Source organism: Labrus mixtus, chromosome 1, assembly GCF_963584025.1.
Source record: "Labrus mixtus chromosome 1, fLabMix1.1, whole genome shotgun sequence".
NCBI lineage: Eukaryota > Metazoa > Chordata > Actinopteri > Labriformes > Labridae > Labrus > Labrus mixtus.
In genome coordinates this window covers 26,446,559-26,462,399 of record NC_083612.1, presented here as the reverse complement: position 1 = coordinate 26,462,399, position 15,841 = coordinate 26,446,559, and the positions used below count along the sequence as shown (strand labels likewise).

General features: G+C 38.8%; 2 protein-coding genes across 3 annotated transcripts in view; both read left to right on the top strand.

Moving 5' to 3' along the window:
• def8 (differentially expressed in FDCP 8 homolog) overlaps window positions 1–3,399 on the top strand; it is a 10,954-nt gene extending 7,555 nt beyond the window's left edge. Inside the window, 4 exon segments of the mRNA XM_061040202.1 lie at window positions 71–243; window positions 1,036–1,176; window positions 1,377–1,486; window positions 1,833–3,399. Of these exon segments, the coding sequence (XP_060896185.1) occupies window positions 71–243; window positions 1,036–1,176; window positions 1,377–1,486; window positions 1,833–1,926 (518 nt within the window). The 3' untranslated portion in view covers window positions 1,927–3,399.
• A 1,904-nt stretch (window positions 3,400–5,303) lies between these two features.
• LOC132975548 (AFG3-like protein 1) lies at window positions 5,304–15,573 on the top strand. Of its 2 annotated transcripts, none has more exons than XM_061040191.1 (17): window positions 5,304–5,624; window positions 7,539–7,623; window positions 7,739–7,798; window positions 7,896–8,011; window positions 8,309–8,458; window positions 8,547–8,621; window positions 9,564–9,688; window positions 9,799–10,072; window positions 10,208–10,345; window positions 10,448–10,601; window positions 10,696–10,803; window positions 11,807–11,932; window positions 12,043–12,153; window positions 12,568–12,683; window positions 12,814–13,014; window positions 13,160–13,354; window positions 13,469–15,573. In XM_061040191.1, the coding sequence occupies exons 1-17, from the start codon at window positions 5,505–5,507 to the stop codon at window positions 13,679–13,681; spliced, it is 2,367 nt and encodes a 788-aa protein (XP_060896174.1). In that variant the 5' UTR covers window positions 5,304–5,504; the 3' UTR covers window positions 13,682–15,573. The 2 variants fall into 2 exon arrangements, with proteins under 2 accessions (XP_060896174.1, XP_060896167.1); XM_061040184.1 differs by having other exon boundaries at window positions 5,306–5,624; window positions 7,536–7,623.
• Window positions 15,574–15,841: the final 268 nt, after the last annotated feature.

Genomic DNA, 15,841 nt, shown 5'->3' with positions numbered 1-15,841 from the left:
AAAATAATGTAACTTATATTGATGTCACAGTTTTTGGAACCCATTTATGGATTTCTGCTAGCACATGCAGTGATGAGAAATGTGAAACCTACAAGAACTATTGGCATGAAGTGCAACTTAGTTCAACATTAATGTGTGTGTTACTTTGTGTCTTTGTCACAGAAACTTCGACAAGACATTCTGCTGATGAAACCTTATTTCATTACTTGTAAGGAGGCCATGGAGGCTCGGCTATTACTACAGGTCAGAAACTCTCCACATTATGTACTCAGCAGTCAGCACATATTCTCTGCATGATCAAGTTTAAGTGTCACACAGACATGATATGACTATTAGACACCACTGAGTAATATGTTACAACAGCACCATCATCTGGTGAAAGTTGAGTATTTGGGCTGCATTGAAAAAAGGTTCTTGATGTAAGATTGAGACTTTAGCACTTTTCACGCATGTACACAACTCCTGCAATTTTCCCAAAGATTTTGGGGACATCTGGAATGTTTCTTTCCCTGCATAGAGTCAGGGTGAGCCTTTGTGAGAACACAGCAGTTAATATTCAGGAAAATGAATTGTGAGCGGGAGGAGGTGATGAAGTCTATATCACAGGGACGGCATGTTGACTGATGTGATCTTTATGCATGTAATGAAGCTGCTGCATTATGTTTTCTGCTCGGCAGTTCTTCTACTCTCGTTCATTCACACTGTGAATATGTCAAGTTACACTTAGCATCGATATAAAGGTAGAAAGAGTCATTATAGCGTCAGACTCTGGTGGAAAAACTTCCTGCAATGAGGGGGCGTGATCAAGCAACAAGCTTCAGGAGATCAAAAAGTTTGCACATCTGCACAATACTCGACATTTTAGCTGTTGTTACATGTTCTGTTCAAAAAGTCTTTTTTGTTCTATATTTTCACAAAAAGATAAAAAAAAACTGTTCTAGTCTATATTTTGTCCAGCGGTGTGCAGGTTTGATATGTTTCATTATGCACTATTTCATCATGATCATCATCAATAGTTTTGTTTGTGTTTCACAGCTTCAAGATCGGCAGCACTTTGTAGAGAACGATGACATGTACTCACTGCAGGATTTGATCGACATTTCCAGTGGCAGACTCAGCTGCTCCCTCACAGAGATACACACCACGTTTGCAAAGCACATCAAACTTGACTGTGATGTGAGTTCAAAGTCAAAGCACAAAGAAAATACTAACTTTTCTTTAAGGAAGTGTATTTCTTTTGTATGTATCACATGTAACTTCATATTATGATTTTTACTATAAAGCAATAGACACTTTTGACAGCTGGATTATTGTCTAGAGTGGAAAACATATATGCCTTTCTGAAAACCTGACTTTCTGTTATTTTTTGTCTGTAGCGTTGTCAGGCCAAAGGATTTGTATGTGAGCTGTGTAAAGAGGGAGACATCCTGTTTCCTTTTGACAGTCACACCTCGGTCTGCTATGACTGCTCTGCCGTCTTCCACAGGTCAGTCATCACCACCAACATGTCAGACTGAATCATACAGACTGTACATTTACAGGAACTGTAATGTTCTGGTCAATGTAATGTAACTGGTCCAAGAACACACAGCCTCAGCCCTGAATAAGTATTTATTCCCTGCCTCGGTGGAGCTGCATATTATCCCAAAGACACAGCGGAATAATCTGCATACAGTGAAATAAACCAGACATGAATGAGTTTGTTCTACTCAACACACTGATTGCAGCAATACAGTCAAACTGTCCTAACACTAAAAATGAAATGTATAAAATGACACAAAATCGACATCATGAACATAATGTATCTTTGTGATTGTTATGTGTCTCTTCAGAGATTGTTACTATGACAACTCCACAACATGCCCTCGATGTGCTCGGATGACCGATCGCAAGCAGGACGACGAGTCAGATGTGAAAGATGCTTAAGTCTGAAGACGACGGCAGGATGTTGCACTTTGCCTGGTGTTGTTCTCTGCTCTGATTGAGGACTAGCTTCCCGTCTTGGTTTGTTTTGTGCATTGGTTTAAACTGTGGTGTCTTAATGTTCCTGGGTTAACCATAATGAAGCAGGGTACCCAAAAGCCCACTTGAAAATTAATATATATGTATTTTTTATCAAACTTTTTACATCATACTGAAATTGGATGAACTGAACACTGTGTATGTGTGTTTGTGTGAGTGTCTGCTGATATAATTGTAAAATATAAATGACCTATTAAGACAAGCCACAATATCAGTAGGTGATTATGCACGTTACAAATCTCGGCTGCGATTACCTATACTGCCAACTTAGCTGAATAGTTAACCTTAAGGTTATATATATATTTAGTCAGTGGTTTTAAATTTTAAAAACTATAACTTTATTTACCAGAAATCTGCATTTCAGCTACCAAATGTATATTTTTCTTTAAGAAAATCCTGAGTGAGCAACCTTGCACTTCCCTGCAATTTACAAGCATCAATGTATTGTTCAGTATTAGTTAGTTTGATGCAGAGTGTGTAACTAGTTAACACTGATTCAAACTGATAGATGATATGATCATAACTTCACTTTATTTTTTTCTGCTCTTTAAACATTCCATTATTAGTACCATCCCCGTTAAATCACAGTTCCCTGAAGCAGCATCTGTTCTCCCTTCATTTGTGTTACCTGCCTTTTTCTTTTCAGTCGTATTCTGTTCGGCTATAATTGTAAAAGTAAAAAAATATATTTTCAGGTTGTGGAGCCATATTTAAATTCCTCTATTAAGTTATCTTGTAGCGAAGGCAGGAGATTTATGAAAAGCCAACATGGATACTAAAAAAAACAAAACTTTTACGGCTTGCAGTTATTTGACAAAAAATGTGCAAATGAAAACCATAATGTGAAATATACATACCCGGAACATATATCTGCAACAGACAAAGCATGCATCATCAGTGCATTCTCTAGAGTGTAGAACCAGTTAACAAAAAGAAAATGTGCTTTCCTTGTGTTGAATACTGTGAACTCCTTGTAGTCGGTCTGATCTGTCTTTAGTCAGGTTCAGTTTAGTGCACTGTGTAACAAATCGATGTGAACGTCGTGTGCCTCTGTTTGTCAGGTTACTTGCAGCTGTTAAACAAGCGTCTCAGTACACTAACCATCATGTTAATGGCTTTAGTCTTACAGTTCCTCTTGCACATGATGTTGATCATGTTCAGAGATGACAAAGGTGCCATGTGACACCTTTGGCCATGTGTAAAAGTTGAATTAAGTATTTGTTTTAAAATAATCAGTTTTGGCTGTGTTATCTTTCAGCATGATGCATTGTATTTTTATTTTCATTCAAACTAATGGACAGATATGGCTTCTGTAAGAGCCATGCCCTGTTAGAAATCATGGAGTAATGCATGAATAAATATATGAAATGCATTAAAGCTGCAGTGTTGTGTTCAAGTTCTTTTCTAGAACAACATTCATACATCGAGCAATACAAAGTGCTTTACAGAGTTAAAAAAAACACAATATTAAGAGCATTAAAGGAGACGTGAAGTTAATCAAAATTAAGACATTCTGGAAAAAGAAGTATAAATAGTAACAGTAAAAGAAGTCATACAAATGCTATTTCTATAAAAACACAAGATCACTTACAAAGTTAATAAAAAGCAATCAAAAGAATTAAGTACGAGTAGATCGGAGGTTATTGAACGGATGGGACGGCAACATTAAAAAAAAAAGTTAAAAGCAACAGATGTAGAAAGCCTTGGGATCCCTGTTAGCCTGTTCCACAGTTTACTGGACTGTAAGTCTGCAGCCTGGCTACTTGTTTCTGGGAACAATGAACAATGAACCTGTCCCAGAGGACCTGAGGGGTCTGGATGCCTCATAATGGGAGAGCATGTCTGAAAGGCGTTTTTGGACCAGGACCATTTAGTGTTTTATATACAAGGATAATCATTTTAAAATGTATCTGTTGATTCACAGGACGACAGTGTAGAGATCTGAGGAGTGGTGTAATGTGATCGACTGTTTTGATGTGGCTGAAGACTCTGGCAGCGTTCATTGACAAATTAGGACATTATGGACCGCTCGGGTTACATGTGTAAAAGTCTGCTTTTTTGAATCAGCGCAAGAATACTAATTCGACATACAGTATCTGATTGTCTTGTTACTAGCAGGTAGTCACTAAATATAACATCCCTTGTTTTGACTGAACCATGACTGTGCAAGAGAAATGTTTATTGTCGCTGTGAACACGGCTCTTCTTCAGGATCTTCCTCAATTCTCTGACTTGACCTCTTGGACCCCTGCAACCCTGTCCCACAGGACAGTTTGGTAATATGTCCTAAAAATAAGATTTGTTTTTTGACTGTCAAAAACAAAGGACAGTATATCTACACAACAAGCAAAACATATTAAATCATTTGCAATGCTGTGAACAGTGAGATCACTGTCATGATTTGTTCTTGATTCGTTTTGTAATTTGTTTATTTCAGTGTTTAGATTTCCTTTCCTGTTTTATTTTGTCTCTTTCCTTCCTGCTGTTGCATGTTCCCCTTGTGTGTATTTTTATTGTATCATTTCCATGTTAATTCCCCCACTGCAGTAGTTTTTGACTTTTTTACACAGCCTCTGTAAGAGTAAGTTTTTGCAATTGTTTGCTGCACTTCTTTCTTTCTTTTTTTCATGGGTAATGAAAATGACATTATAAAACTGGAAGGAAAGTCTGTTTTCCTTATTGAAATAACTACTATTTGCTCCACTTCTTAAACATGTCTACTTGTGAATAAAGATTTTAAATAATGCTGGTGGTGTTGATTTTTTAACATAAAACAAACTTGGTCCAAGTAGCCTAGGCTATAAAATATCTAAAAGGGTGTTATTTTTGGGACAAAACACTTTAAAGTTTATTTTCTTTACTAAATGTTTGACCCATAATTGGGTAAAGGATGAAAAATATCCCACTTTGCTAACTTCTGAAGTGACCTGGGGGTCTTGCAGTATGCAGCGAATTCACGTCTACGTGCGGATTGATTATGGACCTGGACTTCCGCCAATTATTATGCAAACACTGTGCAAAAATACAGGACGTCCTGTCATTGGAGACAATTCCAAATCCATCCACCATGAAATCAGAATAACACAAAACTTTTAAGTAACACGCTCTTAAAAAATGTTCTTTAAAAAAGAAACCCTGGTCACTAAAAGACAGCTGCACACACTGAACCCAGTGATCCCACTGTTGGTCCTCGAAAAGCAAACAAAAACAAAACCAGGTTACATCATCTCTTTTGGATCAGAAAATAACCCCCCGGCTCTGTCAACACGCTAACATCTCATTTAACAGGCTTTTGTGGCTTAGTATGGCACACAAGCCCAGAACTGTGAGAGAAACCACCTTCTTCTAAAATCTAAAATTCCTCGTTGCTCTTTTGTAACAGAGATCTCGCGAGATTACAGGCTAATCCTGTTGGCACTGGGTGTATTTATTATGCTCCTTCTGCAAGTCGTCCAGTGAAGCAGAGGGAAGGCAGCAGAAGTGATGGGTCTAATATCTTTAAGTGTCGGACCTTTAAGGAACCGGGTCCGGACGCTTCGGTCGTGGAGCAGAGACCTGTCGACATTCTCAGCCACTTTTCGTAACACTGGAGTTCTCGTCCCGGTAAGGTTACACTTTGTTTTGTTCTGGTTTGTTCTGCAAACCACTTGGCAGCTTCTCGGGGGGAAAAAAATGCATTTTTTTCTGTTACAAAAACTACGTGTAATCGAGTTGTTAAACAGTAGTCTGCATGAGCAGGAGTGATATTCGACTGGATTTTAGGTCTGTCGTGTAAGGACACAATGTTCCTCTGTGCATGCTGCAGACCCTCAAAACTAGCCTTATCAACGAACCCACGATTTTGTGTAACATTTCCTTTTCTGTATACATACTTTAATGAGATGTCTGTTTGATACTGTGTACTTTATAAGTCATTTTCCACAGTTTCATAATGTTTCATTTGAAGGAGGCGTGTCTTGATAGCTGGTTTGGGAAGGGGGCGTGTATGGCACCCCATGCCCTTTAAATGTTTTCTTACTTAAATGTGTTATGTCTGCAGACATTTGAATCAGTCATTGAATAGAAAAAAAAGAGTTGAACCATTTGATTATATATATGAGTGTTTTTCCTATTGATTGGATTCTATAACCTGATTTCCTCCAAAAGGATGTTGTACTGGCACGCCCGCATCTTTGTATTTTCAGCTTCAATTTGAAACAGAACTCTAGTTTAGAGTAAGACATGTTGTCTGACACTAATGGGAAACACAGAGCCGCACTTTAACATCGATCAGTGTTACTTGAATGAAGATGTATTTGACAGATTGTATTGTCAAATCGTCCCATTTTCAGGATGACACGTGGTCTCCTGAAAGTGAATTAGAGGACAACTATATGTCTATGATAGAGATATGGCCGGCCCCTATTTCTATATCGTCAAAATATCCTGTGCAGTGTACACTAACGAGTCTATTCTGTAAACCTCACATGATAGTTTTCTCTTTGATTGACTGCACAGTAAATTGAGTCCAGCCAACACAATGCTTTTAACATGTAATATGATTATTAAAGGTTACTGGTCTGTTTGGGTGCAGAAATAGAATAGGATCTGAACTGGAGTAAATGTATGTTTCTATGTATGAGTTTCTGTTTACTCAAGTTTAATGTAGTTTTTTAAATGTTTTAATTCACAGTTAATACATTTATTTATTTATTTTTTTTAAGATTTATTTTTGGGCTTTTTGTGCCTTTTAATTGAGAGATAGGACAGTGGAGAGAGTGTAGGGAATGACATGCGGGAGAGGAGCCACAGGCCGGACTCGAGCCCTGGCCCCCCGCTTGAGACTACAGCCTCCATACATGGGGCGCGCGCACTAACCACTGCGCCACCAGCGCCCCCCAGTTAATACATTTTAATAATAATGAAAATATTTTTGTTGTAATCGTCTGGTTTTTATTGTTGTTGAGTATAAATGATCATTTGGACCTCTACAAATTGTGTGTTTGTGTTCAAATAAAAAATCCCAATCAAACATTTGCCCCTTGTGTGGTGGAAAGAGGTTCTCTGTAGTCTTTGAGAATATGTCATGCCTTTTTTAATATGCAGATGACAGATTGTAAGTAAACTTCATGTGACTTTTATTGAAACGGTTTAGTGTAAGCCTAAAGTTGAAGTGTTTTATCAGTGTGGTAATGACTTTATGATATTGGATTAACTGAGACATTAAAGAAAGGTCATGATGGGTTTACAGTGAGCCAGTACATAATGTTGTCTTTTAGTTGTTTGTTATAAATCAGGTATCAGGACAGATTTCTTTGATAAGCATGAAAGTGCTAATGTGGGATTCATAAGAGCTGTTGATACAAAGCCACTGTGGATTATCATCTTTCATTTTCTACTGCCCGTCTAACATGTTACACACGTTGTAACAACATCTATCACTTCCAGCATGTGATGTTATTTCATATGTTGTATAAATGTATTTTACATAGTATTCATTGCTTATAATTTTATCATTCCTTCATTTTATTTCAGAAGTCGTCACTGGTCCAAAAGAGATTTGGTTTATATCAACAGAGTTTTCAACTCGCTCGGCTCCTGAGCTCGAACAAACCACCAAGAGGTAATGAACCTCCTAATGCTGTTAGGTGTGTACACAGTAACCACCATCTTTTAAGGTCAAGCTTCAGAACTTTATTTTTTTTGTTCTGTGTTTTTCTGTTTCAATGCTCGTTTAGGTTTTGAAAAGTTTTTCCCAAAGAGTGAAGAAAGCTCTGAAGTCAACAAATCAGCTAAAGGTGAGGAAGGTTTGACCCTTTGTCATAGCAAGCAGCATTTGTATTTCCTCAGTTGTTTGTTGTAGTGTATAATAAGATCTCCTGTTACGCCTTAAAGAAAACACCAAAGAGCAAGAATCTCTTGTAAGTGAAAGGCAGGACCCAAGTGATGATGGGGACGAAAGACGAAGAAGAGAAAAGAAAGATGAATGGTATTCATGGACACGTTTTCAGGTGTGAATTATGACAACATTATTTTTTTACACAAGTTAATACACATATAGAATCCACCGTACACAAACTCTAATAACTTGTTAGAAATGAAACAACAAAGTTGGAATCTCAGGTCTTTAAAAGAAATGGCTATGATATGATATTCTTATAAAACTGTGTTGATGATGATTCTGTAGTTGTAGAATTGTTCTATTTTAATATTTTATATATATATATATATATATATAAAGTGTACAATAGTGATCAAACAAAGTGCTTTGTGGGCTTCTGTCTTACACAGTTTTTTTTATCAAACAGGAGGATTTTCCCTTTGATGCAAAAGCAGTTCGCAACTTTGCAATCGCCGCAGCAGGCATGACCTCAGCTTTTTTATACTTCTACTTCCGAGAGACGGGGGTCCAGATCTCCTGGAAGGACTTTGTGCAGTACTACTTGAACAGAGGCTTGGTAAGAGGCAGAGAAGGTTTTAGATTTATTGTTTTGTTTTAATCTGCTCATTTGTGTGAACAAATGTGTAATTGTGCTCTCTCCACAGGTTGATCACCTGGAAGTTGTCAATAAACAATATGTCAAAGTGATTCCTGCCCGTGGGATTAACTCATCAGAAGTGGTAAGTCACATTTTCTTTTCTTTTTTTTTTGTATATTTGTCATTTTGTATATTAGTTCTTAACTTGTGTTGGTATCTTGCTTAAGTGTAACTGTGCTCATGGCCTCCAGTTTGCCATACCGTACATATGTTGTTCCCTTGGAGAACTTTGCCTTGGACTTCAAAGGCTGCACACATTAAGCTTCCTCCACATTCGTATTAATACATCAGAAACAACAAGAGCAAACAACAATCCACATTTAAACAAAGAAGCACATAACAATGACAAACACAATCACCATGCAGCATATTGCACGTTATCTGTCTATATTGAACAAGATCGGCATAAAACACAATCAATGAAAAGAGAAGAACATCATGGCACTATTGCTCAACCCATACAGCCTTAAGAAACAATATTTACGATTTTAAAGTTAAAGTCAAATTTAGGTTCAGTTTGCATGAAGGGACTCTGTATCGTCAGCTGGTTTGTTAGAGCTCATACTCAAAGTGGAGAGACGGTGAGATGGGTCAGACAACACTCTGTGCTTGACAGACTGTTCACAGTTTGAGAATGATCAGCTCCATTAATCATCATCATAAAAGAAATAATAATATACAACCCTTTTCTCAAGCAAAAAGTTATTAACACTCTTTCACTGTGTTACTTTTGAACTTCTCAATCATAACTGATACCTGAGCAGATCCATCCAAACACGATGCCTTAATTGGATTTTAAGCTTTTACTTTCAATAGCTCGAGAGTTTTCTAACGTTGTCTTACATAAGCCTCTGGTCCTACCACACCAAGTAAAACTGGAGCAGCAAGCAGCCAGGAGTGCACTGAAAGAGGCACATTTCTCTTTCAAATGTTAAATATTCTTCATTTTTTGTTTCAGTTCGAGAGTTTAAAAACAGTATCCTGCGTGTACAGTCATATGTTTCCTGTCATCTGTATGTTTCAGAGCTATTTGTGGTTCAACATTGGCAGTGTTGAGTCATTTGAGCATAACCTGGAGATGGCCCAGAAAGAGATGGGCGTGGAGCCCACACAGAAAGTACCTGTGTTCTTTAGCAGTGAAAGTGATGGGTGAGGATCTCGCCTGATTAGAAACTGAGACAATCATATGGAAGTGACTCTAATGCACATGTAAATAGGCTGACAATGTTCTTATAGAGCGTCTTCTCTTTCCCTGACAGGAATCTGCTTTTCTCTGTTCTGCCAACATTACTGCTGGTGGGCTTTTTACTTTTTGCCTCGCGGCAGGGACCAATGGCAGGAGGCCGTGGAGGTACGGGGCGAGGAAACCCCTTTAGCATGAGTGAATCCAAAGCCAAGGTCATAAAGGACAACATCAGCGTTCGATTCAAGGACGTTGCAGGCTGTGAGGAGGCCAAACTGGAGGTTTTGGAGTTTGTAAACTACTTGAAGAACCCTCAAAAGTACCAGGACCTTGGAGCCAAGATCCCAAAGGTGAGGCATGCTGTATGTCACAAAGGATCCAGAGTTAGGGTGACAGTTACATTTTTAATATGAGGAACTTTCCCCTTCAAAGAATTGCAGGTATTGACCCTGATATTCATCACCTATTAACTTCATTGTTTTCAGGGTGCAGTGTTATCAGGTCCTCCTGGTACTGGCAAAACCTTGCTGGCTAAGGCCACTGCGGGAGAAGCCAACGTCCCCTTCATCACTGTCAACGGCTCAGAGTTCCAGGAAATGTTTGTGGGAGTGGGCCCAGCGAGGGTCAGTACTGGGCTCGATTCAGAAATGTTGTTTGGATTGTTCGGTTGTAAACAGGAGGACAAAGCAAGATTACTAAGTGGTTGTCATTCTTCCTTATGATAGATAAGAGATATGTTTGCCACAGCACGCAAAAATGCCCCCTGCATCCTTTTCATTGATGAGATCGATGCCGTGGGCAGAAAGAGAGGTGGAGGGAACTTTGGCAACCAGAGCGAGCAGGAAAACACCCTGAACCAGCTGCTGGTGGAAATGGATGGTAAACAGTCATCTCATCTCCTTCACCTCTCAAACCTTTTCTTTATTCCTCCTATGTTTTTTTTTAACCATGCTGTTTACTTTTCTCATTCCAGGGTTCAACAGTAGCACTAACGTGGTTGTTTTAGCGGGGACCAATCGAGTCGATATACTGGATCCAGCTTTGATGAGGCCAGGACGATTTGATCGACATATATACATAGGTAACATTCCTGAATTCTGCCTTGGTTACAGTCTGCTTTCTAGACCTAAATGATCTGCTCTTATCTGAACAGTTTCCTAATTTACTGGTTTCCCTTCAAGATAACCAAAAAGAAACTCATTTTTTAAAATATGATCTTTGTTTGTAATTGCTTCTTGTTTTTTTTTTAGAGTTGGAAGAAAACATGAAATTCCACTCTTGCTGTATGGTGTTTTGTAATTTCATGTGGATGCACCTCAGTGGCATGATCAAATGCAACTGCACTCCAGGAACTGTGAAACAAAAGCAATTTAGTGTTAATTAAACACAAATGCAGACCCAGAGTAAGCTCTGTTTGTGTCTGCTTTAGACCAGGGGACTGTTTTCATGTAATCTGTTTGCTTCTATTCAAAATAACTTCAACCCTATTAGACCGGCTTCTGTTCTTTTTTGGCATCTGTTCACTCATGTCATTATAAGCATGTGTTTCAGGCTGCATGCTTTTATCTTTGCTGTTAAAGTGATTTAATCCTTTTCTGGCTTCATAGATGTAATTATTTTTTGCTCAGCAGTGCTGGACAGTAGTGGACAGGGCAGTTTTTTTTCTCTGACAAATAACACTGGGGTAAAAAGGAGAGCGCTGTCTTTTAGAAAAAGAGATATTGGATATCTGAAGGCAAACATCTGGGACAGCAGCTACCACTCCTTTGTGTGTTGATGACTTTCTCTTTTATCTTACTTTAAGTCTTTCTGTTAAATAGAAACAGTCAGATTAGAAACAAAAGTCTAATATTGTGACTCTGCTAACCCCTCAAAACACGTCTCCTGCATGTAAGGGCTCAGGCTGCTGTGCCAAGTTGCGCCTGGAAATCCATTTTTGTCACAGATATACTTTAATGCTTTAGGTTGGGATCAGAAACATTATCATATTTTATTTTAAAATTACTTTATCTTGTTATCATGTTGTTTTAAAGATACCATGTCCTAAAACTCCCTGACGTTTGAAAAATGTCTCCCTTCTACAGGTCCACCAGATATTAAAGGCAGGGCCTCCATCTTCAAGGTGCATTTAAGACCTTTAAAGCTGGACCCCAGTATAGAAGTCAAGGCTTTGGCCAGAAAGCTAGCTGCACTAACTCCAGGTTTTACTGGTAAGAACAACAAGCCATTCACTCTTCTGATTGATTTATAGCGACTGTACAGTTTTTCCTCTTTGTCTGTTCAGAGTAACTTGATTATCGTGTCTCCTTGTTCCTTTCAGGAGCTGATATTGCTAATGTGTGTAATGAAGCTGCTCTAATTGCTGCACGTCACCTCCACAAACATATCAGCACTAAGCACTTTGAACAGGCTGTGGACAGAGTTATCGGGGGTGAGTTCACTATCACACTAAATATCATGACGGTGTGTGTTCATAGAATAACTGCTGTGTAAGGGTTTCACACTTCAGTAACAGAAAGTCTTTAAGTGTTTTTTCTGACCCCCTTGACTGTATTACTATCAGTTTATATAGAATAAGTGATTACAGTCGAATCGATTCCTAAATGCTTGGATTTTTGATCTTCATACAAATGTTGTACCTGAGAGTATATTTGAATATATCTAACTGAGACTGCCCCTTTGAGGTGTTGATTCTACAGTACTAAACACTGTGAGTTCATGCACTATTAAGAGATCAAGTCTTTGGCTCATGCGCTCCTTGAAGGGAGAAACTACACTGAGAACTTGTTGCTTGTTTTGGAGAAACACAAAGTGCAGTTTGGTAAGAAATCCTCGTTACTCTCAGGTTTGGAGAAAAAGTCTCAGGTGCTGCAGCTTCCAGAGAAGACCACTGTGGCGTACCATGAGGCAGGACACGCTGTGGTGGGCTGGTTTCTTGAACATGCAGACCCTCTACTTAAGGTAGTTAAACCACTTTCGATCACTGCTTGACTGTTGTTACTCTCCAGGAGAATATTTTATCCCTTTGCCTTAAGATCTCACAGAAAATGATTATATTGATATTAAGACCGATATTAATGTGCTTCCTCAGGTGTCCATTGTTCCCAGAGGGAAAGGTCTAGGTTATGCCCAGTATCTGCCTAAAGAACAGTACCTGTTTAACCGGGAGCAGCTGTTTGACAGAATGTGCATGATGCTGGGAGGTCGTGTGGCTGAGCAGGTTTTTTTCCGCAGAATCACTACTGGGGCTCAGGATGACCTCAGGAAAGTCACTCAGTCTGCCTATGCTCAGGTAGTCACATTTATTTTTTCACATGTAGTTATGTTGTATGTTAATGGGACTCAGAGTTGAGACCCACTTTAGACACATTAATGCTCAACATGGTTTTAAGTGGAGCACTGTTTCACTCCGGATCCCATTTCTCCTCACGTTTCAGGTTGTAGAGTTTGGAATGAGTGAGGCTGTGGGTCAGGTGTCCTTTAACCTCCCTCAGCAGGGCGATATTGTCACAGAGAAACCCTTCAGTGAGTCTACAGCCCAGCTTATAGACCAGGAGGTCCGCTTGCTTATAGATACTGCCTTCCAGCGGACACTGAAGCTTGTCACCGATAAAAGAGAGATGGTGGAGAAGGTGAGAAAAGATGTCTCTGTCTAGACAGAATAAAAGACAGAAAGACTGGAGTGACGTTACTTCCTAGCTAGGTGTAATATTGTAGCTTTCAGTATTTGCTGTCATGTGTTGCAGGTGGCAAAGCGTCTTCTAGAAAAGGAGATTCTAGACAGAGCCGACATGGTGGAGCTGCTGGGAACTCGTCCCTTTCAGGAGAAGACGTCATATGAGGAGTTTGTTGAAGTGTTGGGGGAATTTGAGGAGGACACATCTCTACCTGTAGGGCTGAAGGACTGGAACAAGAATAACAGTGAGGACCAGCAAAAGACATCATCCCTTTACCTGTAGGTGGACACGGAGCCTCTAGGAAAATATCCGCCTGAATTCAAGTGAATTTCAAAGAAGGTGCAGAGCCATCTAGTCCAGACTGCACCCTGTCGGAGCTTTAAACAAAAACCTCCCACAAGAGGAGGGATAGAGATTTGTTGCATGGGTCTTAAAAAGGCCATCAACTGTTAAAGTGGCAGTAAGCAAGGTTTCTGTACAGAGTTCAGTTTGTGGATTACATTTTACTGGAGACGCCTCATGTCCACAATCTAGTGCCGCCTGACACCTTAATGACACCAGGGCTGAAACTAAGGTTTGTTTTATTATTGATTCATCTACCTAATATTTATGGTTCTTTAGTTTTTTAGTCACAGTGAATATCCAAAAGTTAAAGTGATGTGCATCACATTTTCCCAAGTTCTTAAGTGACAACTCTTAAGATGTCTTCCTTTGTCCGACCAACACCTAAATACTCTTCATTTACCATCATCATCATCATCAGAACACAGCAAATTGTCAGACACAGAAATCTGTAAATCTTTGCTGACATTTTGCTTCATGACTGAAATGATGAATCGATCATCAAAATAGTTTGCAAATATTGAGTAATGATTGATTAAATGTGAAGCGGGTTTAGCTCCAAGTGACACAGAAAGTCACGTCACCAAATAAGCTATAATCTGTAGAGTTATCATAGGATATGAGTTTTATTCTCAGGGTTATTTTAGAGATGATCATACATCTATAAATATATGAACAGCTCCCAGTATCTGCCACCACTTCATTCTGTTAGTGAGTGAATATTATAAAGGAGTGTTCCAAGATTAGGGAAACCAGGTTGTGTACTTTGACCGTACGTATCACACAGACAGTCAGAAAGTGTTCTTCATGAAGACTTTCTTACATTTCATGGGTGATGTATCTCACCCTAAACACATGAATACATTTTTTATATCGTCGTAGTTTTCCAGTGAACTCCAATCTTCCTTGACTTGGTTTCTTATAAATATAAATCAGTACAGGCAGCTGTTACAACTCAGTGTTTGTGTGTTGTAACCTGGATATATGAGCAATGTTACAGATAGAACAGGATCACATGTACTGTAGGTTGTTTATTCGGCTTGTTTCCCACAGCAACACAAGTCAGTTCTGACGTTTTTACTATGAAACAGATTTTGAACTCTTCACTCACTCACACTACCTCACAGTCTCTCTTAACCGCCTTTCTTTTTTACCTGTTTATGATGTAAAACAACTTCCAGGCTGAGCCTTTCTGTGCTTTACTGTATCTCATGTTGATAAGTAAGGGCTTCAAGTAAAGGGAGGATTATTATGGGTTTTCTTGAATCTTATCATTTAGAAACATGATTCAAAAATTCCTGATATTCAGAAACTCATTCTTTCAGCCAGTTGTGGCTTATATTTGAGTTTGTCCCCTGATTCTGAGCCAAGAAAGCTACGCTAAATAACTTAGCATGCTCATCTCATATGTGTATGAGAACCACTCCTAGGAAGGTTTCTTACTCGGCTTTCATGATGCCAGTGGTCTCTTAAGGGTCAACACTGTATCTCCTATGCTGAGTAAACCGGTGGAATATAAAAATGTACTTGAACTATTAATTCCTTGCTGTAAGACTGGAATCAAGTTTTTGTGTTGATAGACCCTGCCCAGCTGAAACCTCCAGATTAAAAAAAACAACAAAAAATAAAAAGCAGGCTGGTTCTTTATTATGATATTGTGTGTTGTGTGTCTGCTTAACAATTCACTCTTTATTGGTGTTGTTTGATGAATTTTTCTTTTTACATGAAGTAATGAATGTTTACTTTACATTGATCTAAAGATAAAGAATGACGCGTCTAAAGTGATGCTGTTGCGGCTCAGAACATTATTAAAGTGTTTTTATACCACACTGGCCTGCGTTTTCATTCGCAGTTTTTATATTTCGTCTAATCATCCCTGTTATCTCTTCCAGAAAAAAACAAATTATAACCAACCGGACTAAGAGAAGTTCATTATTCCAGCATCATATGTTCATGCATTGTAAACAGTTGATAAGCCATCCTGATCATCTGTGTGTTAGGTGTTTTATACTTCCCTGTTTATAGAAGACACCAGTAGTGCATTTACCATGGTACTGAAAAGATTTGTTTCCATGCATTGCTTACTGAAGCTGAAGTTTT

What these genes read in the sequence shown, in the direction of transcription:
- LOC132975548 (XM_061040184.1), top strand. Translation starts at nt 5,505, where the DNA reads ATGGGTCTAATATCTTTAAGTGTCGGACCTTTAAGGAACCGGGTCCGG. An exon ending in TGGGAGTGGGCCCAGCGAGG is followed by an intron (nt 10,346 to 10,447) that starts GTCAGTACTGGG and finishes TCCTTATGATAG; the next exon opens with ATAAGAGATATGTTTGCCAC. An exon ending in CTCAGTCTGCCTATGCTCAG is followed by an intron (nt 13,015 to 13,159) that starts GTAGTCACATTT and finishes CTCACGTTTCAG; the next exon opens with GTTGTAGAGTTTGGAATGAG.